We start from the raw sequence: 23,897 nt of genomic DNA on the forward strand, positions 1-23,897 counted from the left end.
CTCCCTGCTTTCTATTCATTTTTGTCATTAATCTAGAACTGTTCTAAAAATAGTCTATTAATTCTTTAAAAGCTATAAAGAATACTGCTGGCACAACCAGAGGACTCTGATCACAGACTGTAATAGCAAAAATTATAACTATGACAAAATTAAATACCCTGAGTATAAAACAGTATACAGGAAAACGTCATTGTGGCTGCTTTAGGAAATACAGTAATTATTTCAAGGGGTCAAGTTATACACCCAACTTACTCAAAGACAATTTTAAAAAAATGAATATATGCATAACAAAGAAAGATAAAGCAAATGCATATAGTTGTTAACAATTTATAAATCTAAGTAAGGGTGGATGGATGTTACACTATTCATTCTTAGAACTTTCCTCAGGTTTGAACTTTTCCAAAAGAAAAAAATAATTGAGAAAAAAAATTTTATATAAATACTAATGTCACTATTTTCATTACAGAGCAAATGAAAAACTTATGATTTATAAAGGGGCAACGGCAAACATTTAAACATCTCCAAAGCCTGATACTGCTACTTACCCAAGTACAGTGCCTGTTTCTTGGTAATTTACTTGAATAAACTTGCCAAAACGACTTGAATTGTTATTATGAGCTGTCTTTGCATTTCCAAAGGCCTGTCAAAATAAATAGTTCTCCTTAATTCTATTTTTTAAAAACGGAAAATCCTTAGATTTCAACGAGAAAAAACAGCTAAAGAGATACTAGAAAAGCAATTCACTTATAGCTTTAGGCTCTTCATACTTCAGGTAAAGTAACTAATATCTGCAATAAAGTCAAGTAGATTGCATTTTATGCTACTGAGTAAAGTAAATCTTAATTGTAAAAACTTATTGCTCATTACAAATCAGATTTCACTTTCACATTCCAGTGCCAGCAAATTTTCTTAATACATTTATATATAATATATATTTAATACATATATACATTTTAAAATCTTGTTAAACTGAAATAACAGGCTAGGAAAAGAATAATTATATCAGAACAATTATAATTTAGAATAGTATAGAAGAAATAAAGTTCCATCATGCAATATACTATACTGTATTTTGCCTATTTAAAATAAAACTACAGTACTATTTTAGAAAGAATAAAAAAAAATACAAGCTTCCTAAGTTATAACCCAAAATATATACCATGCAATGAAATATCACCTAGCAATAAAGGTGAAACTACTGGTACGGATGTCAACATTGATAAATATTAAACGTTATGCTATAAAACCACACACAAGAGTATATATTATAACATAAAATTCTAGAAAAGGCAAAACAAGAGTAACAAGAAGCAGATTAGAAGCTGTCTGGGAATGGGGTAGGAGCAGGAAATGTCTAAAAAAGGGACACAAGGGGTAATGAAAATATTCTATAACTTGATTCTATGATGGAGGTTATCCAGCATATGCATTTATCAAAAATCACTAAACCATACATTTTAAGTGGCTATATATTATTTCAAGTTATATCTCAATAAAATTGAAATTTAAGAACCCACGTTTAAACTCACATATTTAACAACTTAAATGAAATCTTCAATACATACTGCTGAATGAAAGAAGGCAGTCTTGAAACATTACATACTGTAAGTTTTCATTAATATGACATTTAAAAAAAAAAAAAAGGAAGGAAGAACAAACAAACTGTCTCCAAAAGTTAATGGGAGTATGGAAGGGCAGAGGGTATGAAAATAAGGAAAAGCATCAGGGAGTTTTACAGGGATAGTGGAACTACTCTGCATCTACACTGCATACAGATGGCTATACAAATTAGTATGTTTTATCATTTATACAATTCTACTGTAAAGGTATTTTTTAATTTTAATCTCTACTTTTAAAAGTAAACATTAAAAAAAGGCAAATAAAAGACAATTTCAGATATACAAATGTGAAAATATTCATCATAAGTGAACCCACACTAAAAGAAACAAAGGAAATCCTTCATGCAGAAGGAAAATGATATCATGTTCAAATACGGATCAATGTAAGGAATGAAAACAGAAGAAATAGTAACTACATGAGTAAATATATGAAATACATTTTATTACTTAGATCTCTTGAAAAGATTACTAAGGATGAGATCAGAGAAAATGGTAAAGATCTCTGAAATCCCTCTCCCCTTCATAAAAGAAATAAGACCAACAAAAACTGTCAAAATCAACTTTTTGATGATTCTGGAAGTTAATGAAAGGCTTAGAGTAATCCCCTGTAAGAAGAATATTTAATCAAAGAAAACAGCTGGATTTCAGTAAGAAAAGCAAGCACTGATCGCATTTTAACCTACCTGATTACCAATTTCCTCTCTCTAGCTCCACGTTGAAAAGAAAACCAATACCCTACAATTAGTTTTTTCAAAAAGCAGTCTCACCTAGAAGCCACTGGAAAGATCAGACTAAAGTCAAAGCCCTGTCCCATAGATAATCGTCATAATTTGACCTATTTGGCATTCTCCTAGAAAACCTCAATCAAAGGGCTATCTTTATTTGACCTAACAAGAAGTCATCATTCACTGAGAGCAGCCTTTTTCCCACTAAAAGTAGACTGCCATATGATCCACCAATCCCACTGTTCAGCATATATCAGGAGAAAAATCTAATTTGAAAAGCGAAGAACTAAAGAGCCTCTTAATGAAAGTGAAAGAGGAGAGTGAAAAAGTTGGCTTAAAACTCAACATTCAAAACACAAAGATCATGGCATCCGGTCCTATCACTTCACAGCAAACAGATGGGGAAACAACTGAAACAGTGACAGACTTCATTTTCTTGGACTCCAAAATCACTGCAGATGGTGAATGCAGCCATGAAATGAAAAGATGCTTGACCCTTGGAAGAAAAGCCATGACAAACCTAGACAGCGTATTAAAAAGCAGAGACATTACTTTGCCAACAAAGGTCCATCTAGTCAAGGCTATGGTTTTTCCAGTGGTCATATATGGATGTGAGAACTGGACTATAAAGAAGGTTGGGTGCCAAAGAATTGATGCTTTTGAACTGTGGTGTTGGAGAAGACTCTTGAGAGTCCCTTGGACTGCAAGGAGATCCAACCAGTCCATCCTAAAGGAGATCAGTCCTGGGTGTTCATTGGAAGGACTGATGTTGAAGCTGAAACTCCAATACTTTGGCCACCTCATGCAAAGAGCTGACTCACTGGAAAAGACCCTGATGCTGGGAAAGATTGAGGGCAGGAGGAGAAGAGGACAACAGAGGATGAGATGGTTAGATGGCATCACTCACTCGATGGACAGGGGTTTGGGTAGACTCCGGGAGTTGGTGATGGACAGGGAGGCCTGGCGTGCTGTGGTTCATGGGGTCGCAAAGAGTCACACACGACTGAGCGACTGAACTGAACTGTCCTTTAGTCTATTAATGTTTAACACTGCATTTATTTTTATATTGTTTAACCAACCTTTCATTCCTTAATATAAATCCTACTTTACCATAGTGTATACTTCTTTTATATTTTGCTGAATTAAGTTTGCTAGTATTTCCTTAAGAATTTCTCTGTTTCAAGGGATGTCAGTCTGTAGTTTTCTTACGTTGTGGTGTCTTTGTCTAATTTTAGTATCAGTGAAATATTTTGGACCTTGTAAAATTAGAAACTTTTCCTCCCTCCTGTTCTATTTCTTGGAATAATTTTGAAGGATTTGTGTTAATTCTTCTTTAAATGTTTGGTAGAATACATCGGTGAATCCATCTGGTCCTGGGCATGATTTTTTTCTTAAGCTTTTCACTGCTAAGAAACAGACTCACAGACATAGAAAACAAACTTATGGTTCCCCAAGGGAAAAGGGGGTGAAAGAGGGACAAATTAGGACTTTGGGGTTAGCAGATACATAGTACTACATATAAAACAGACAAACAACAAGGTCCTACTGTATAATCATATTATATGATTATAATATGAATATAATATGATTATATATGATTTACAATTATATATAAAGAATCATATTCAATATCCTATAATAAACCATAATGGAAAAGAATGTGAAAAAGAGTGTGTGTGCAAGCATGTGAGTGCATGCTTAGTCGCTCAGTCGTGTCTGACTCTGTGCGACCCCATGGAACCCGCCAGGCTCCTCTGTCCATGGGATTCTCCAGGCAAGAATACTGGAGTGGGTTGTCTTGCCTCCTCAGGGGATCTTCCCAACCCAGGGACTGAACCCAGGTCTCCCACATCACAGGTGGATTCTTTACCATAAGCCACTAGGGATATATATAACTGAGTCACTTTCCAGTATACCAGAAACAAACACAACACTGGAAATCAATTTACTTCATTATGAAAATTTTCGAATTTAAATTCTTAAAGAGAGGGTTAAATCTGGGAGAAGATGTGTATATATTTTCAGAACACATGTCTGATAACGGATTTGCCCCCAATATACACAAAGAACTCTCAAAACACAACAATAACATGTTGTGCAATAGACTTTGACAGACACTTGACCAAAGAAGATACATAAGTGGCAAATAAACACATGAAAAGGTGTTCACATCATGAATGTATTATAGAATACACATTAAAATCATGAGATACCACTGTATATCTAATTTGAAGGCTAAAATTAGAAAGGATGACTATATCAAAGGTTAGCAAGGATATGGAATAACACGAACTGTATACATTGCTTGGTAGGAATGTAAAATGGTATGTACAATTTATACGTAAGTTTGGCAGTTTCTTTAAAAGTTAAACATATACCTATGATAGGATCCAGGCTAGCCAGGTGGCTCAGTGGTAAAGAATTCACCTCCCAATGCAAGAGATGCCAGTTCGATCCCTGGGTCAGGACCATTCCCTAGAGAAGGAAATGGCAACCCGTTCCAGTATTCTTGCCTGGGAACTTCATGGACAGAGGAGCCCAGTGGGCTACAGTCCATGGGGTGGCAAAACAGTCAAACACGACTTAGCGACTAAAATACATAAACATACATGATATGATACAGTCATTCCACTCCTAGCTATTTACCCAAGGAAAAAAACAGATTATGTCCACACAAAAACATAATATTTTATGTATAATATGTATAATATGTATAATATTATATTATATTATACATAGTATAATATGTATAATATTTTATGTTGTTTATGTTGGAAACAACTTACATGTTCATCAAAAGATGAATGAATAAACAAAGTGTGGTAAATACATACAATGGAATATGGAATACTGTCTTAGCAAAAGGGATTATTAACACACGCACAAAATAATTATACCATGTGAGAGAAATCACACATAAAATAGCACATACTACATGATTCCATTTATACAGAATTGTAAAATGTACAAACCAACCTACAATGACAGAAAGCACGTAAGAGGTTTCTTGTAGATGAGAGGAGCAGGAGGAGTGAGAAAGAGGCATGGCAAAAGGATATGAGAAAATTTTAGGGATAATGGGTATGTTTTAGTATCTTGACTGTGGTGGTGGTTTAATGGGTACACACATATGTCAAATTTATCAAATTGTACCTTTACATCTGTGCAATTAGACCTCACAAAAACTCTTTCAAAACAACAATATGAACTCTCCTTTAAGCTCTAAAACAAAAATAGTGTATTGTTTCCTCTCTACCCTTGATGGTATTATTTATAAAACAGAACTAAAAAATATTTCCCATATTCTCTATATTTTCAAAGATGAACCCTTAGAATTTCAATCCTAGGCACATTTTAAGGCTGCAAAGACAAAAATACATTGATAAGAATATTTTCCCCAACTACCCATTACCATAGTCAATTACAGACAGGAATCCTGCTCCTGCTATCTCCCTTTACAGGGGGATATATCTGACTCCAATTATCTCTTTCTTTTGCATCACTATGGCCCAAAGTTACTCTTTGAAAAAAATACTGCCACTGTTAAATCTTTCAATCTTCCACACTGTCATTTTCACTCTCCTATCTTCCAGTTTTCCTTGGTAACTAAAAAATAATGTCTATACTTCTATTTAGTTTTATTTCATTTTCTCACATCTAACAAATTTTAATTTTTTTTAGATATGTTTAATAACAAGAAAAATTATTTCTACACACTTACCTCAAGTACTGGTCCAGCGCCAAGAATAATTTGTTCCACTCCACTGGCAAATCCTTTCTGACTGAGGGCAGTAAGGTGATGAATAAGAAAGTTTGTGCTTTGAGTCTTTCCAGAACCGCTCTCTCCTGAAATAACGATGCACTGATTCTTTTTGCGCTGAAGCATGGCATGATAAGCTACATCAGCCACAGCATAAATGTGAGGCTCAAGTTTTCCCAATTGATGGTTATCATACATTTTGACATATTTGGGGTTATAAATAGGAAGAAACTTGAATGGGTTAATAGCTATTAGAATACTGCCAACATAGGTATAAATTTTTTCATGCTTAAAGCGATTTCGTAGGTTTTCTAAGAGAGTTTTCTCATTCAAATCAGGTAAGCTACATAAATCGTCAAAGTCCTTCTGTTGAGGCTGTGGAAGAAAACCCCGTTCCATCATCCTGCGACGTTCTTCTGTTACCCGTAGCCATGACTGAAGACTACCATAATGAATTGATCCATCAAGGTTTTTTTCTCTCAGAAGAAAACGGTAGTCCTCTCCACTCAGGCGATTTTCCAGAGCCATGCGGGGCCATAACATCATTCGCTGAACTGGACAGTCTGTTGGATTGAGTATCCATTCTTCTCCACCAAATTCTTTTACCTCTGCTAGAACGTAACATTTTGTTTTGTCAAGATTAAGCTTGTTTATAAGTGAGTCAATCACCTCAGCAGCTGTGGAGTTTTTTCTGGCAGGAATCGGACAGTAGATTGTCCCTTCTGAAATTGTCCCAGGATATATACGTAATGTATGTTCACTATCCTCAAAGCGTCGTCTTCCTCCATCATTTATATTCATATTGGATCCTGTCCCATCAGCATGGATGGTATGTGTTCAAGACTGCGCAAATCATTTTCATGGCAAGAGAACTGCAACATAAAAGATGTGAAACATTAAGAAGTCACATTACACAAAAAAAGAGGCTTAACAATTATGTTGATTATATCTTTTAGAACAAAAAAATCCCAACACTTCTCTTAGAGTAGGAACAGTTCTTGAAAACAGTCTGAGACCACAATATTTCATATATTGTCCAAATCTGGACGCTTTCTAAAGCAGCCAAAATTTTTTCAATGTTTTGTTATATTAATAATTCAAAACCCAAAAAGTAAAAATAATAATTAATTTGTCCTCTACTATCTCAAATTTTTCTGAGGTAGGTACCTGGGATCAGAATCAACTTCTTTACGTATGAAAAAGAGACTCACAGAAGACTGAATTAAGATGGACAGAACAATCACATAAATCTAATCACCATATATCCAAAAGCTCTTATGGATAAAGCAAAACCAAAAAAGAGTGTCACCAACAAAGTAAAAACTTGTGAAAGTAAAAACAGTAAAAAGATGAGATCAGATAAACAGAAATTAAACTAGATGGAATTATAACCAAGAAAACAATGAGAGGAACCTTCAACTATACTAGCTAGATATTAACAAAATGCTCTCCATAGTACTTGTATCAACTGACTATTGCAGTCACCTAGGAAGAACTTGTATTTCTCTGCCTCCTTACCAAAAGTCAGTACTGTCAGACTGGAGTTTCTGTCAATATAAGAAATGTAAAAAGATGTTTCATTACTTCAAATTTTATTTCCCTGATGACCACCGAGAAGGGGTAACACATCCTACCATTTGCCATTGGGGCTATGATTGCTTATTCATTTTCCCTTTTTTGATTTGTCTGCTCATTATTAATTTGAATGAGTTTTTTGTATAACCTATGTATTCAATTTTCAGTTGAATGAGTGACAAATATCTGCTACCATTCAGTACCTTATCCTTCTATTTTGTTCATGTTGCCTTTTGTTGTACAGAAGTTATATTTTTGATAAATTTAGCAATCCTTTACAGGTTACTATTTCTTTTTTAATAAGCAACATTAGCAATTGCAGTTAACTTTTGTTATGTGTTTATTTCTACTAGTCATTTTTCAAAGCACTGTACATGAATTATTTAATTTAAAACTCACAAGTCATCCGAGGGTTGTTTTTTATCATCATCATTTTACAAAAGGTTGTTTTTTATCATCATTTTACAAAAGAGAAAACATAGAAATTTTACATTAACTTGACCAAATGTGATAAAGTTGAGATTTGAAGCAGGCAGTCTGGCTCTAAAACCTATATACTATTATCTCCTAGTATAGTTTTTTAAAATCCTCCTTTATCCTAAGGATATAAAGTTATTACCCTATATTTTCTCCTAAAAGACCAAAATTTTGCTTTTCTTATTTAAGTCTTTAATGCATACAGATCTTATTTTCATGTGTGTTGTGAGACAGGGCTCATAATTATTTTCAAATCAATTCAGGTTAGCAACTGAACCAGCACCACAATGAAGAATCTAATCTTTCCCCACTGACTCATAATGCTACCTCTGCCATGTGGCTAATTTCATATAAGTATCAGTCTGTTCTGGGCTCTGTAATCTTTTTCACTCGTCTATTTACCAACAGTAAGCCTATCTTAATTGTTATAGCTTTATAATAAGCTTCGATATCTGGAGGGCATATCACCTCAATTTGTTCCTCTTTAATGTTACTTCAACTATGTACCACCATAAAAAATTTAAATATTAGCACATCAACTACAATGAAAAGACTTTTTGGCATTTTGATGGATTTTATAGCTCAATATTGGAAAAAACTGACATCCTACTGACTTCCCATTCATAAACACCATGTTGTTGTTTTTTGTAATCACATTGTTTCACTCCTAAGGATTATCTTATTTTCATATTCATCCAATCTTTTTTCAATTAAAATTTCATAATTGTTTTAAGAGATACTACTTGCTTACTTACCTCCTTAAACATCCTATATAACTGGATATTTTTCAGAATAATAATGTCATCAGAGTGAATTGCTCTTATGATTGTTGATTTTATTTCTTATTTTTCTCAGCATTAGATACCTTAGTTTGAGAATTTAGCTTTACAGGTACATTTTTTGATGGAAGACTTGTTTTTCATACCAACATTTACTAAGAACCCATTATTTACTACTTTTTTTTAACACCACCACAATACTATTAATCAATACTATTACAATATTAACCTTTAAATTAATATTTTTAATACAACTGACATTTAATTTTCCAAGTTATCTCATAAATATTTTTCTTACAGTTGGTCTATTCAAATCAGGAGATCTGTCCTGCAGTAACAGCATAGACACATTTTAAGCCAGGAGGTTTCTAGTTGGAAAGCTATGTTTGTGTTCTCCTGAATTCCAAGGAATAAAGCCTCATATAAACTATGGCCTCTGGCAACAGAAAGCAGCAAGGCTACTCCTTACAGTCACACAGGTTTTCCCTGTACTATTCCAGGATACTGCCTAACTCACCTATAAAGGTGAATAGTATGGCAACCCCAGAACTCAGAAATACTCTTTTCAATAGAGGAGCCCCACCTACCCTGGACTCGTGGTTACCTACAATGAGTCCAATTCCAGTGACATTTCTGCATTATCTCAAAGAGGCCAAAACCTCAGCTGCGTTCCCTGAAAGCTCCCAGTCATCAGCCCTGCTCACTGCTCTGTTCCATTCTCTTTCCAGAATAGGAATGTTTGCCTTATTTTGAGCCCCATTTATGTCAATTCAGTTATCTCGATTTGTTACTTTATCAGTCACTGCTCTGTGTTAGAAAAAAGGGGTTCTCTCAAAATGTCACTCATAAATTTCCTGGTGGTCCATGCTTTCACTGCAGAGGGCCCAGGTTCGATCCCTAGATGGAGAACTAAGATCCTGCAAGCTGTGCAGCACACTCCCCCCACAAAAGGTTTTTTTAAAAAAAATCACTCATAAATACATCTTGACAGCAGGCCATGTGTGTTTATCAGAATCATCTGGGAAACATTTTAAAAATATACATTTCTAGGCCTCAAAATGGTTCTGAGGTTGGGAAAACAAAGCAATTCTTTTGTTGCTGGTCCAGAGAATAGCATTTGGGAATCAATGGTCTATATTTCCACTTTCCACTCCCTTACCACTCTTTCCACATAGCAAGCTACTGCCAATGTTCTTTAAAGATGTCACCAATGACCACAAAGCTGTCAAATCCAAAGGCTTCTTCTCAAACCTCATCTTAACACACCACACTGCAGCATTTGACTAAGGTGGCCAGCCTCTCATTCTAAAAACAGCCCTCACATTACAATTATTTTCTTTATAATCTTCTTGATAGGTTCATTTTTTTTTTTATGACTCACTCTTACAGTTCCTCTTCTACTATCTCACTTTAAAGATAAAAATATTCTCTCAATTTTTAGACTCAAAGCAGTGCTCATTTTTCTGGTTGACTACATCTAGTCCTCTACAATTTACACTGTTACAGATGCTTTTGCACTATATTGGCAGAACTGAACAATTATGACAGAAACCATATAGTCCATAAAACCAAAAATGTTTATTATGTGTCCCCTAAAAGAAAAAGATGCCAACCCCTATTCTAGGATAACAACTAAAAAAATAAGGAAAAAACATAACTTCCCAACTAATAGAATGAAAATATGGGATGATAAAAAATAATCTATTCAAAAGAGGGCAACAGGGGCATTTAGAACAGACAGTACAAACAGAAAGCAAACTAAATATAAGTAACTATATTAAGTGTAAATGCTCCAATTAAAACAAAAGATTGTCAGAGCGGATTTTTAAAATCCACCTATGTGTTGATTTCAATAGACACACATGTATAATATGAGGACACAGAACCTAAAGGTTTAAAAAAAAAAAAAGAAGCTATACATGTAAATTCTAGCCAAAAGAAAGTTGGTATAATCAAAATAACTTCAAGTAAAATGGAAAAAGAAAGTTGAGTTAAATATCTGTTTTAGCTTTTACATACTGCAATACTAGGTTTACACCTGAGACAAAAGTCCCTGGCTATCAATGGTGACCCTGAGAAGCAGAAAACAGAAAAGAACTATAATAAGTTAAACAGGAAGTGCAGACTAGCAAGTAAGCAGACTAGCAGGTGTTCTCATATCTGCTATAGGAGAAAGGAAAAGAAATATGAGTGAAATGTTTATTAGTTAGAGGGCTTGAGAACACACCTTTATGATTATAAATAGAATCAAACAGAGAAGCAGACACCAAAAACTTAAAAAAAATGAAGGTCTAATAAGCCAAGGTTCTTTGGTAAACAAGACTAAATAAGATTTAAGTCAAAGGTGGACAGCTAACTCTTATGGAAAGAAAAAATGACACTTTTTCTGGAAGAATTTAAAAATGAGTAAAAGGATGGGTTATGAAATAGCTTTTCAGGTTAACATGTGTGTGTTAGCTGATCTTCATCACTACATAGGCTATTAGAGCCCAATTTTAACTTTTGGTAGATCAACAGCAACTAAAAGCCAGATTTGGTAGTAAAAGAAAAAAATCTTGTAGTATTTCAACTAAAGAAAGGGTGATGGAAGAAATGAGTTATTGTATGACACACTACAGCATAGGTATGTGGATATCTACTGGTTTGTCAGTAAGTACTCTGTACCTTCTTCTGCTGAAAGCACTATGTTTTTCCGCAGAAGACCTCCTCCCTTGCCATTTACCACCGTTTGAATGGACTGACCACATTCTCCAGTTAGCTGAGACACAGGCCCGGCCAACCAGTTTATTCCATTCTCCCTATGACAGTGGCTGCTGATTGGGAAAATCTATTGAAAATTTGCTGTAACTATTAGGAAAGAAGCATTTCTTTTTCCTACTAGGACTGCTAACCTAAGATGTAAATCTAGAGCTACTGGCAGCCACCTTCTCTGAATGCATAGAAGAAGCCTATCTCCAGTTAAAGAAATGAACTAACTCAACACACAGCAAGGCCTTACAACACTGAGCCACTGAATCTAGCTGTGTCTCTGATAAACTCAATCACTGAATTGCCTTTTTAAGCATGCCAATGAATTCCTTTTTATTCCCTGAGCCACTTCGAGTTGGGTTTCTGCTCTCTGTGATCAAAAGAACCCACTACAACAGGTTCAGTACAATATCCTTTGATAATACAGGTATCCCTTATTATACAAATTTCTCATATCCAAAAAATCTCACAATCTAAATTCAAGAGCCAAATATATTTGAATATATTTTTGGATACTTCCTTCAATATCAAACTATTTGCTATCCACTTAGGTAATCAAATAAATTCAAATAAGGCAGTACCACTGAGACATCCAAATTCACTATCAAAACTGAAGAATTAAACAGATATGGATGGTGAAGGATACTTGTAATACCAATCACGCAGAAACATGGCAAGGGATGAACAATACAATGTCAAGTAAAAACATATAAAATATAAAATTGTATATAAAGGTATACATATATATAATGGACCCAAATATTCGCTTTTGAAAAAAATCTTCAAATTTTCCTTTTATAGTCTTCACCAAAAATAAATTTGACATGCGTTCAGTTCAGTTCAGTTCAGTCGCTCAGTCGTGTCCGACTCTCTGCGACCCCATGAATTGCAGCACGCCAGGCCTCTCTGTCCATCACCAACTCCCGGAGTTTCCCCAAACCCATGTCCATTGAGTCGGTGATGCCATCAACCATCTCATCCTCTGTCGTCCTCTTCTCCTCCTGCCCCCAATCCTTCCCAGTATTAGGGTCTTTTCCAATGAGTCAACTCTTCACATGAGGTGGCCAAAGTATTGGAGTTTCAGCTCCAACATCAGTCCTTCCAATGAACACCCAGGATGGATCTCCTTTATGATGGACTGGTTGGACCTCCTTGCAGTCCAAGGGACTCTCAAGAGTCTTCTCCAACACCACAGTTTAAAAGCATCAATTCTTCGGCGCTCAGCTTTCTTCACTGTCCAACTCTCACATCCATACGTGACCACTGGAAAAACCATAGCTTGACTAGACGGACCTTTGTTGGCAAAGCAATGCCTGCTTTCAAATATGCTATCTAGGTTGGTTATAACCTTCCTTCCAAGGAGTAAGCGTCTTTTAATTTCATGGCTGCAATCACCATCAGCAGTGATTTTGGAGCCCCCCAAAATAAAGTCTGACACTGTCTCCACTGTTTCCCCATCTATTTCCCATGAAGTGATGGGACCAGATGCCATGATCTTAGCTTTCTGAACGTTGAGCTTTAAGCCAACTTTTTCACTCTCCTCTTTCACCTTCATCAAGAGGCTATTTAGTTCTTCTTCACTTTCTACCAAAAGGGTCGTGTCATCTGCATATCTGAGGTTACTGATATTTCTCCCAGCAATCTTGATTCCAGCTTGTGTTTCTTCCACCCCAGCGTTTCTCATGATGTACTCTGCATATAAGTTAAATCAGCAGGGTGACAATATTCAGCCTTGACGTACTCCTTTTCCTATTTGGAACCAGTCTGTTGTTCCATGTCCAGTTCTAACTGTTGCTTCCTGACCTGCATACAGGTTTCTCAAGAGACAGGTCAGATGGTCTGGTGTTCCCATCTCTTTCAGAATTTTCCACAGTTTATTGTGATCTACACAGTCAAAGGCTTTGGCACAGTCAATAATTCTAATTGAACAGAAATTCTATGAGATAGGAAATAAATTATTATCTTGTAAAACAGAGATTAAGGCAAAAGAGCAAAATATATACATATATAATTTACAATTAATATTTCAAATCAGCAGAGAAAGAAGGATGAATAATGATGTTGGGATAAATAACAAATTGTGAAAATAAAACTATACATATTAAGAATTACTGGCACTTAATAGCAATCAGACATTGTTATATTTTTCATAAAGAAAATTATTTAATATTTTTTTAATGCCCTACCAAAGCAGTTACTTCCAGAGTATATGCTAACAGAGAAAAACAATGTGGTGAGACGGTTGCTGTGGTCAGTAGGGTGTGGTTCAGAATAGGCAAGCTTATGATGTTATTCACTGGACGGAGTTAGAAGAGACTAATTACAGAGGAAAAACTATGGTGAAGGAAACAGAGTTCAGGAATACAGTTTCCTTTAAATGAGAAGTTTGGTTACAAAAAAAAAAAGATCAAAAGGAATAACTAAAGGTTTTTAATGCAGTGTTTTGCAGCTATGTGCTAATAAAACTTAATTCTCAAAAAAATATGCACTGTTGCTTTTACTTTTTATCAAGTTCTCCCAAGTTATTTTTCAACAAGAAAAAAGAAGTGGCCTTTCTCTTTATATGTACTTTATCACAGGGATCTGTTTATGCAGTTTAGCAAGCAAGATCATACCTTATTACTCAGTAACAAGAGAACTCGAAGGACAGAATCAGGCAAATGTACATCTAAAAAATGAAAACCTAGCTTTGCTATAGCTTCACTCAAAGCAAAAGACTCACCAGTACATTTTGAAAGAACATTCTACTATCAAGGTAGCATCCTTTGAGAAAACATTACTGACTTGTGTACTGCTATACATTTCATGGAGAGAGAGTTATTAAACATTTTGAAGTTATGTTAGAAAAATGATTCTGGAAAAGTGGTATTCAAGAGCTAGTATTCATGTTTTTTCATTTCTTAGTACTTAAAATTGAAATGTTCTACAAATAAATATACTCATTACCATACTAATGTATAATCACATGCAGACATACCTTGAAGATATTACAGTTTTTGGTTTCAGACCACCAGAATAAAGGAAATATTACAATAAAGCAAGTCACAAAGATTTTTTGGTTTCCCATTACATTTACACTATATATAGTCTACTAAGTATGCAATAGCATTATGTCTAAAAAATGTACATACCTCAATTAAAAAACACTTTATTGCTTAAAAAAAAAGCTAACTGAAAAGCTTTCAGTGAGTTGTAATCTTTTTGCTGGTGGAGGCTCTTCCCTAAATGCAGATTGCTGCTGATCATCAGGGTGACAATGGCTGAAGGCTGAGGTGACAACGGCAACTTCTTAAAATAAGACAACAATGAAGTTTGCTGCATCAACTCTCTTCCTTTCATAAATGATTTCTCTGTAACACTCAATGCTGTTTGATAGCATTTCACCCACAGAACTTCTTTCAAAATCGGGAGTAAATGCACTCAAACCCTGCTGCTGCTTTATCAACTATGTTTATGTAATAATCTAAATCCTCTATTGTCATTTCAGTAATCTTCACAGCATCTTCACCAGGAGTAGATTCCACCTCAGGAAACCACTTTCTTTGCTCATCCATAAGAAGCACCTACTCATCTACAGGTTTTAACGTGAAATTGCAGCAACTCAGTAGCATTTTTGGATTCCAATTATAATTCTCTTGCTATTTCCATCACATCTGCATTCACTTCCTCTACTGAAGTACTGAACTCCTCAAAGTTAGCCAGGACGGTTGTAATCTGCTTCTTCCAAACTCCTGTGTATTTTGATATCTTCTCATGAATCACAAATGTTTTCAATGGCATCTAAAATGGTGAATCCTTTCCAGAAGCTTTTCTTTCTTCTTTTTTTTTTTAATAAATTTATTTATTTTAGTTGGGGGCTAATTACTTTACAATATTGTAGTGGTTTTTGCCATACATTGACATGAATCAGCCATGGGTTTACATGTGTTCCCCATCCTGAACCCCCCTCCCACCTCCCTCCCCATCCCATCCCTCTGGGTCATCCCATTGCCCCAGCCCTGAGCATTTGTCTCATGCATCGAACATGGAATGGTGTTCTGTTTCACATAGGATAATGTACATGTTTCAATGCTATTCTCCCAGAACGTCCCACCCTCACCTTCTCCCTCAGAGTCCATAAGACTGTTCTATGCATCTGTGTCTCTTATTCTGTCTCGCATATAGGGTTATCATTACCATCTTTCAAATTGCATATATATGCATTAGTATACTGTATTGGTGTTTTTCTTTCTGGCTTACTTCACTCTGTATAATGGGCTCTCCAGAAGCTTTTCAAATGACTTTTCCTAGAATCATCAGAAGAATCACTCTTCATGAAAACTATAGGCTTATGAAAAGTTTTTCTTAAATAAGAAGACCTGAACGTAACAATTACACCTTGATCCATGGCCTTCAGAAGGGATGTTGTGTAGGGGGCATAAAAACAATAACATCACACATCTCTATCAGAGCTCTTGGATAACCAGGTGCATTGTCAATTCTGAAAGGAATCTTTTTTTTTTCTGAGCAGTAGGTCTCAACAGTGGGCTTAAAATAGTCAGTAAACCATTTTGTAAATAAATATGCCGGCATCCTGGCTTGGTTTACTCCATTGCAGACCACAGGCAGAGTAGATCTACCTTAACTCTAAGGGACCCTACGATTTTTGAAACAGTAAATAAGCACTAGGATTCAAGTCACCAGCCGCATTAACCCCTAACAAGAGACAGCCTGACCTTTGCAAACAACCCCTGACTTCTCCTCTCTAGCTATGAAAGTTCTAGATGGCATCTTCTTCCAATAGAAGGTTGTTTCATCTACGTTGAAAATCTGTTGTTTAAGCAACCTTCCTTAATTATCTTAGATTTTCTGAATAACTTGGTACAAATTCAACATCACCACTTGCTGCTTCGCCTTGCACTTATATGTTATGGAGACAGATTCTTTCCTTAAACCTCATGAACCAATCTCTGCTAGCTTCAAACTTTTCTTCTATGGCTTCCTCACCTCTTTCAGCCTTCTTAAATTGAAGAGAGTTGGGGCCTTGCTCTGAATTGGGCTTTGAAATAAAGGAATATTGTAACTGGTTTGATCTTCTGTACATACCACTAAAATGTTCTCCATGTCAGCAATAAGGTTATTTTACTTTCTTTTATAATTTGTTTACTGCAGTACCACTTTTAATTTCCTTCTAGAAGTTTTCCTTTGCAATGGCATCGTGGCATTGTGTCCTTTGCAACAGACACAAGAGGCTTAGCTTTCAACCTATCTCAGCTTTTGACATGCCATCCTTGCTAAGCTGAATCATTTCTAACTCTTGATTTAAAATGAGAGACACGCAACCCTTTCTTTCACTTGAACACTGAGCAGCTACTGAGGAGCTATTCATTGGCATGATTTCCATACTTCATATCTAAGGCAATAGGAAGGGCCAAGAAGAGGGAAAGAGACAGGGGAGTGCCCAATCCCTGGAGCAGCCAGAACACATACAACATGTACTGATTAAGTTCATCGTCTTATATGGGTGTGGTTTGTGGCACCTCAGAACAATTACAATAGCAACATCAAAGATCATTGATCACCGATAATCATAATAAATATAATAATAATGAGAAAGTTTGAAATATTGAGAGAATTACCAAAATGTGACTCAGAGACATGACGTAAGCATATGCTGTTATAACACTGGACAGGAGGTGGTGATCAAAACCATCCCCAAGAAAAGAAATGCAAAAAGGCAGAATGGTTGTCTGAGGAGGCCTTACAAATAGCTGAGAGAAGAAGCGAAAGGCAAAGGAGAAAAGGAAAGATATACTCATCTGAATGCAGAATTCCAAAGAATAGGAAGGAGAGATAAGAAAGCCTTTCTCAGTGATCAATGCAAAGAAACAGAGGAAAACAATAGAACAGAAAGACTAGTAATCTCTTCAAGAAAATAAGGGATACCAGGGAAACATTTCATGCAAAGATAGGCACAATAAAGGACAGAAATGGTATGGACCTAACAGATGCAGAAGATACTAATAAGAGGTGGCAGGAATACACAGAAGAATTATACAGAAAAGATCTTAAGGACCCAGATAACCATGATGGTGTGATCACTCACCTAGAGCCAGACATCCTGGAGTGTGAAGTCAAGTGGGCCTTAGGAAACATCACTACAAATAAAGTTAGTGGATGTAATGTAATTCTAGCTGAGCTATTTCAAGTCTTAAAAGATGATGCTGTGAAAGTGCCGCACTCAATATGCCAGCAAAATTGCAAAATTCAGCAATGGCCACAGGACTGGAAAAGGTCAGTTTTCATTCCAATCCCAAAGAAAGACAATGCCAAAGAATGTTCAAACTACCACACAACTGCACTCATCTCACATGCTAGCAAGGTAATGCTCAAAATTCTCCAAGCCAGGCTTCAACAGTACATGAACCGTGAACTTCCAGATGTTCAAGTTGGATTTAGAAAAGGCAGAGAAACCAGAAATCAAATTGCCAACATCCACTGGATCATAGAAAAAGCAAGAGAATTCCAGAAAAACATCTACTTCTGATTCATTGACTATGCTAAAGCTCTTGACTGTGTGGATCACAACAAACTGTGGAAAATGTCCACTAGTATTACCTGCCTCCTGAGAAAACTGTAGAAACAACCAGACATGGAACAATGGACTGGGTCAAAATTGGGAAAGGGGTACGTCAAGGCTGTATATTGTCCTCTTGCTTATTAAACTTATATGCAGAGTACATCACATAAAATGCCAGCCTGGATGAAACACAAGCTGGAATTAAGACTGCCAGGAGAAATATCAATAAATTCAGATATGCAGATTGCTTTCACCCTTGTGGCAGAAAGCAAATAGGAACTAAAGAGCCTCTTGATGAAGGCCAAAGAGGAGAGTGAAAAAGCTGGCTTAAAACTCAACATTCAACAAACAAAGATCACGGCACCTGGTCCCATCACTTCATGGCAAACAAATGGGGAAACAATGCAAACAGTGACAGACTTTATTTTCTTGGGCTCCAGAATCACTGTAGATGGTGACTGCAGCCATGAAATTAAAAGAAGCTTGCTCCTTGGAAGAAAAGCTATGACAAACCTAGAGAGCATATTAAAAAGCAGAGACATTACTTTGCCAACAGAGGACTGTGTAGTCAAAGCTATGGTTTTTCCAGTAGTCACATACAGATGTGAGTTGGACCATAAGGCTGAGTGCTGAAGAATTAATGCTTTTGAACTGTTGTGTTAGAGAAGACACTTGAGAGTCCCTTGGACTGCAAGGAGATCAAACCAGTCAATCCTAAAGGAAACTAGTACTGAATATGCATTGGAAGGACTGATGCTGAAGCTCCAATACTGTGGCCAACCGAGGTAGAGAGCCAACTCATTGGAAAAGGCCTTGATGCTGGAAAAGATCGAAGGCATGAGGAGAACCGGACGACAGAGAACAAGACGGTTGGATGGGGTCACTGACTCAAGGACAGGAGTTTGAGCAAACTTCAAGAGATGGTGATGTACAGGGAAGCATGAAGTGCTGCAGTCTATGGGGTTGGACATGACTGAGTGACTGAACAACAATTCTTCCTCTTCCTGGGCGCAAAGTTAAGACTTTATTCCACAACCTTTTCTGCAGTTAGTTACACTGCGATTAAGTCCCACACCAGTTGACACGTGGGCAGGCTGAGCATTAAAAGTCCCCCCCAAAAAAGGATCTGCCTTTCCGTATTTGCTGAAAGAATGAAGAGGATCCAGTTGCTGCTGCTAAGTCACTTCAGTCGTGTCCGACTCTCTGTGACCCAATAGATGGCAGCCCACGAGGCTCCCCGTCCCTGGGATTCTCCAGGCAAGAACACTGGAGTGGGTTGCCATTTCCTTCTCCAACGCATGGAAGTGAAAAGTGAAAGTGAAGACGCTTAGTCGTGTCCGACTCTTGGCGACCCCATGGACTGCAGCCTACCAGGCTCCTCCATCCATGGGATTTTCCAGGCAAGAGTACTGGAGTGGGGTGCCATTGCCTTCTCTGGAGGATCCAGAGAAAAGCTCTAAGATCCTAAGAAACACAGAGCCAATAGATGGAGGACCCTGAGTCCCCCATGACCACAAGAAAAAAACTACCCATCATCACCCCAACCCAATCCACCTTTATTGGACTGGGAAGTAAATAAAAATAAAATTTTATTGAGTAGAACCACTGATATTTGGAGGTTTTTCAGTTATAGTAGGCAGTTTACCCTAATGCATTATAGTTACATTTTTTCAATCCCTCCCTTGTAAGCAGTTCTGTAAGGAAACTCCTTAGATTCAATCCATCAATAATTACATTGGTCTGCCTCGAAAATATATCCTGAATCTAACCAGTTTTCACCATTTCTATCTGTATCACCTACTTCAAAGCCCACTATCATTCTCTCATCTGAGTTACTTACAGTGTGATGTCCTTCTTCTGTCATTGTTCTGTTACAGCCTGTTTATATACAACAGAACAGGCAATCACCCTTTTTAAAGGTAAATCAAACCTTGACACTCTCCTATTGAAAACCTTGAATGGCTCACCTTAACACAACTAAATAAAACTGAAATTCCTTATTATGCCCTAACCATCTTTCCCTCACTCCAATCCAGTATAGCCTCACTGGTCTTTTTTCTGTTTTGAAGCTTACACCTGCTTCAGGACCTCTATGTTTGTTTCCTGCTCTCTCTGCCTGAACCTTCTTTCATATCACTGAAGTCTCTGCTCAAACGCCAACTCCTCAGACAGGCATTTCTTTACAACCCTATTTAAAATAACCCTCTTTCTCCACTCTACTGTCATTGCCCTGATTTTTTTTTTTTTTTGCCCTGATTAATTTTTATCAGAGGACTTGATGCACTATTTGGAATTATATTATTTACTCACATTTTTGTTTACTGTCTGACTTCCCCATTAAAAGGAAAAGACTTGCCTTTTTCATCATCAGTATCCACAGCTCAAAACTGTGTTTGTTAAAGGAATAAACAAATTCATATCAACATTAATTCAAATATTTTACCAATTATTTCTATTGCCTAAGGTAGTTATTTTATTAAAACTTCACTGCAACTTTTTCATACTTTCTCATCTGTTTTCTATGTATACACCACTGTATTTGACTTCTTTAAGAGCTACTTTCAACAATTTGACAGTATGTGGCTTTAAATGTTATGTATGGTTAAAAAAAAACCACAATATTGTAATTATCCTCCAGTTAAAATAAATTAATTCCTAAAAAATTTAAAATAAAAAAAAAAATTTTTTAAATGAGCAAGCAATCAACGTCCTTTCCTAAGGAGGTAATCAATGTTGCAGATACAGTAAGCATGCCCAGCAACAATATATATAGGACAGTGGCTCTTAAGAAAATATCCAGGGGACTTCCCTGGCAGTCCAGTGGTTAGGATTCTGCACTTCTTACCTATGCATGGTATGTGGGTAAGAAAATATCCAAATGGTCAAGAAAGATATGAAAAAGAATGCAACATCTGTGGTAGATTAGATTATTGTTCAAAAATACTTCAGTGTCCATTGGAGAAGCATACCTCCCCTTCCTTCAAATTCAGGCTAAGATACATGACAATTTAGAGTGAAAAGTCAGCACACATTATGCAAACAAGGTCTTGAAATATGTGTGGTAAGCTAGGTAAGCCATCTTGCACTTTGTGCAACTACCATGAGAACATGCGTCAACTAGCCTACTGGTCTCAGTAGGAAGGAAGATAGGATACTCAGAGTAAAGCTGACCCATCTGACCCAAAAAATCAAGACTAACAAATACTTATTGTTGTACACCACTGGCAATTTTCAGATTGTTTGTTAGCCAGTCATAGTTGACTAACACAATATCATTAGTCATCAGAGATATGCAAATCAAAATCACAATGGGATACGCCAAATCACTATTAAAATGGCTTATGTCCACGAAAAGATTTGTACAAGAACGTTCATTGTCACTTCATTCATAAAATAGTCCCAAAATGAAAACAATCAAAATGTTTATCAACAATAAAAGTAATAAATGGAATACAAGACAGCATTAAAAAAAAGAACAAATTACTGATATAACATGAACTCACAGATAATATTGAGCGGGAGAAAAAAGCCAGATACAAAATGATACACACTAAATTATCCCATTTATATAAAGTTCACAAATAGAGAAAGTCAGTCTATGGTTATAAACTTCAGAAGTATGATTCCCTGTAGGGGAGGAGAAGTTTTGGAGGCAAGGCACAAAAGGAAGCCTTATGGCATTTTATAAACATTCTATATCTTGATTTAGATGATACATAAGCAGCTATATACATATAATTTTTAAATTGTGAACAGAGTATTTTAACCTGTGAACACCACACTCACTTTATGTTACACCTCAATAAAAATGAGGAAAAACTTTAGCATAACTAATGAGATTAGTTATCTGAAGTTAAAATGATATTTGATGTGATAATTATCAGTCTGATATTACAACTGTTACTGATAAGAATGTTTCAAAACTACACTTACCAGAATCTTTAAATACCTTGAGGAAGTACAAAAATCAGCATTTAAATTAAATATTATTACAAAGATTTACTTAATTCTAGTTGATTTAAAATATTATATTAGTGTTGGGCATGTAACACAGTGATTCAGTAGTTTTATAGATTATATATACTTCATTTAAGTTACTACATAATAATGGCTATATTTCCCTGTGCTGTATAATAAATCCTTGTTGCTTATTTATTTTATATATAGACATTTGTATCTCTCAATCTCATACTTCTGTCTTCTCTCAACTACCCAATGGTAATCACTAGTTTGTTCTCTGTATCTGTCAGTCCATTTCTGTTTTGTTATATACGTCAATTTGTTTTATTTTTTATATCCCACATATAAGTGATAACATAAGAGTATTTGTCTTTCTCTGACTTCTTTCACTAAGCATAACACCCTCTAGGTCCATCCACACTGTTGCTAATGATAGGATTTCATTCTTTTTATGGCTAAGTAATATTCCAAAGGTCCGTCTAGTCAAGGCTATGGTTTTTCCAGTGGTCATGTATGGACGTGCGAGTTGGACGCTGAAGAAAGCTGAGCACTGCAGAATTGACGTTTTTGAACTGTAGTGATGGAGAAAACTCTTGAGAGTCCCATGGACTGCAAGGAGATCCAACCAGTCCATCCTAAAAGAGATAAGTCCTGGGTGTTCATTGGAAGGACTGATGTTGAAGCTGAAACTCCAATACTTTGGCCACCTCTTGCAAAGAGCTGACTCATTGGAAAAGACCCTAATGCTGGGAAGGATTGGTGGCAGGAGGAGAAGGGGATGACAGAGCATGGGATGGTTGGATGGCATCACTGGCTCGATGGACATGGGTTTGGGTAAACTCCAGGAGTTGGTGATGGACAGGGAGGCCTGGTGTGCTGCGATTCATGGGGTCACAAGAAGTTGGACACGACTGAGTGACTGAACTGAACTGAATATTCCATCGTGCGTAATATTCCATTAGTGTTTTCTTTTTCTTTGGGTATATACACAAGTGGAATTGCTAGACCATATGGTAGTTTTTAGTTTTTTGAGGATCCTTCATACTGTTTTTCTTAGTGGCTACACCAATTTACAATCCCACCACAGAGCACTAGGGTCCCCTTTTCTCCACATCCTTGCCAACATTTTTTATTTATAGACTTTTTGAAGACAGTAATTTTGACAGACAGGAGTTGGTATCTCATTGTGATTTTTTTAAATTATTTTTTGAGTCTGTGGCTGTACAATGTTGAGTTAGTTTCTGCTATACAGCAAAGTGAATCAGTTATACGTATCTCACTGTAGTTTTGATTTGCATTTCTGTAATGATTAGCAATGTTGAATATCACATGCCTCTTGGCCATCTGCATATCTCCTTTGGAAAAATGTCTATCCATGTCTTCTGCACATTTTTTAACCCAGTTGTTTTTTTGGTATGAGTTGCATTGCTGTTTATATTTAATCCCTAATCAGTCATATCATTTGCAAACATTTTGTCCAATTCAGTAGGTTGTCTTTTCATTTTATCAATGGTTTCCTTTGCTATGCAAAAGCTTTTAAGTTTAATTAGGTCTCATTTGTCTGTTTTGGCTTTTGTTTCTTTTTGCCTTAGGTGACAATCCAAAACAATACTGCTAGGATTCATGTCAAAGAGTGTTCTGCTTATGTTCTCTTCTAGGAGTTTTATGGTTTCCGGACTTATATTTGGATCTTTA

The 23,897-nt window shown here is 36.2% G+C and overlaps 1 protein-coding gene across 5 annotated transcripts in view; it reads right to left on the reverse strand.

Annotated features, from left to right (window-relative positions):
- Positions 1 to 23,897, reverse strand: part of MYO9A (myosin IXA) — a 223,508-nt gene that overhangs the window by 163,665 nt on the left and 35,946 nt on the right. For all 5 annotated transcript variants that reach the window (XM_081506178.1, XM_081506177.1, XM_081506176.1 and 2 more), the window contains exons 2-3: positions 6,066 to 6,976; positions 546 to 640 (exon numbers count right to left, since the gene is read on the reverse strand). In XM_081506178.1, coding sequence (XP_081362304.1) covers positions 546 to 640; positions 6,066 to 6,905 — 935 coding nt within the window. In that variant the 5' untranslated portion in view covers positions 6,906 to 6,976. The remainder of the gene's footprint in view (positions 1 to 545; positions 641 to 6,065; positions 6,977 to 23,897) is intronic.

This window comes from Giraffa tippelskirchi, chromosome 7 (assembly GCF_054371585.1).
Source record: "Giraffa tippelskirchi isolate mGirTip1 chromosome 7, T2T-mGirTip1v1.2.pri, whole genome shotgun sequence".
NCBI lineage: Eukaryota > Metazoa > Chordata > Mammalia > Artiodactyla > Giraffidae > Giraffa > Giraffa tippelskirchi.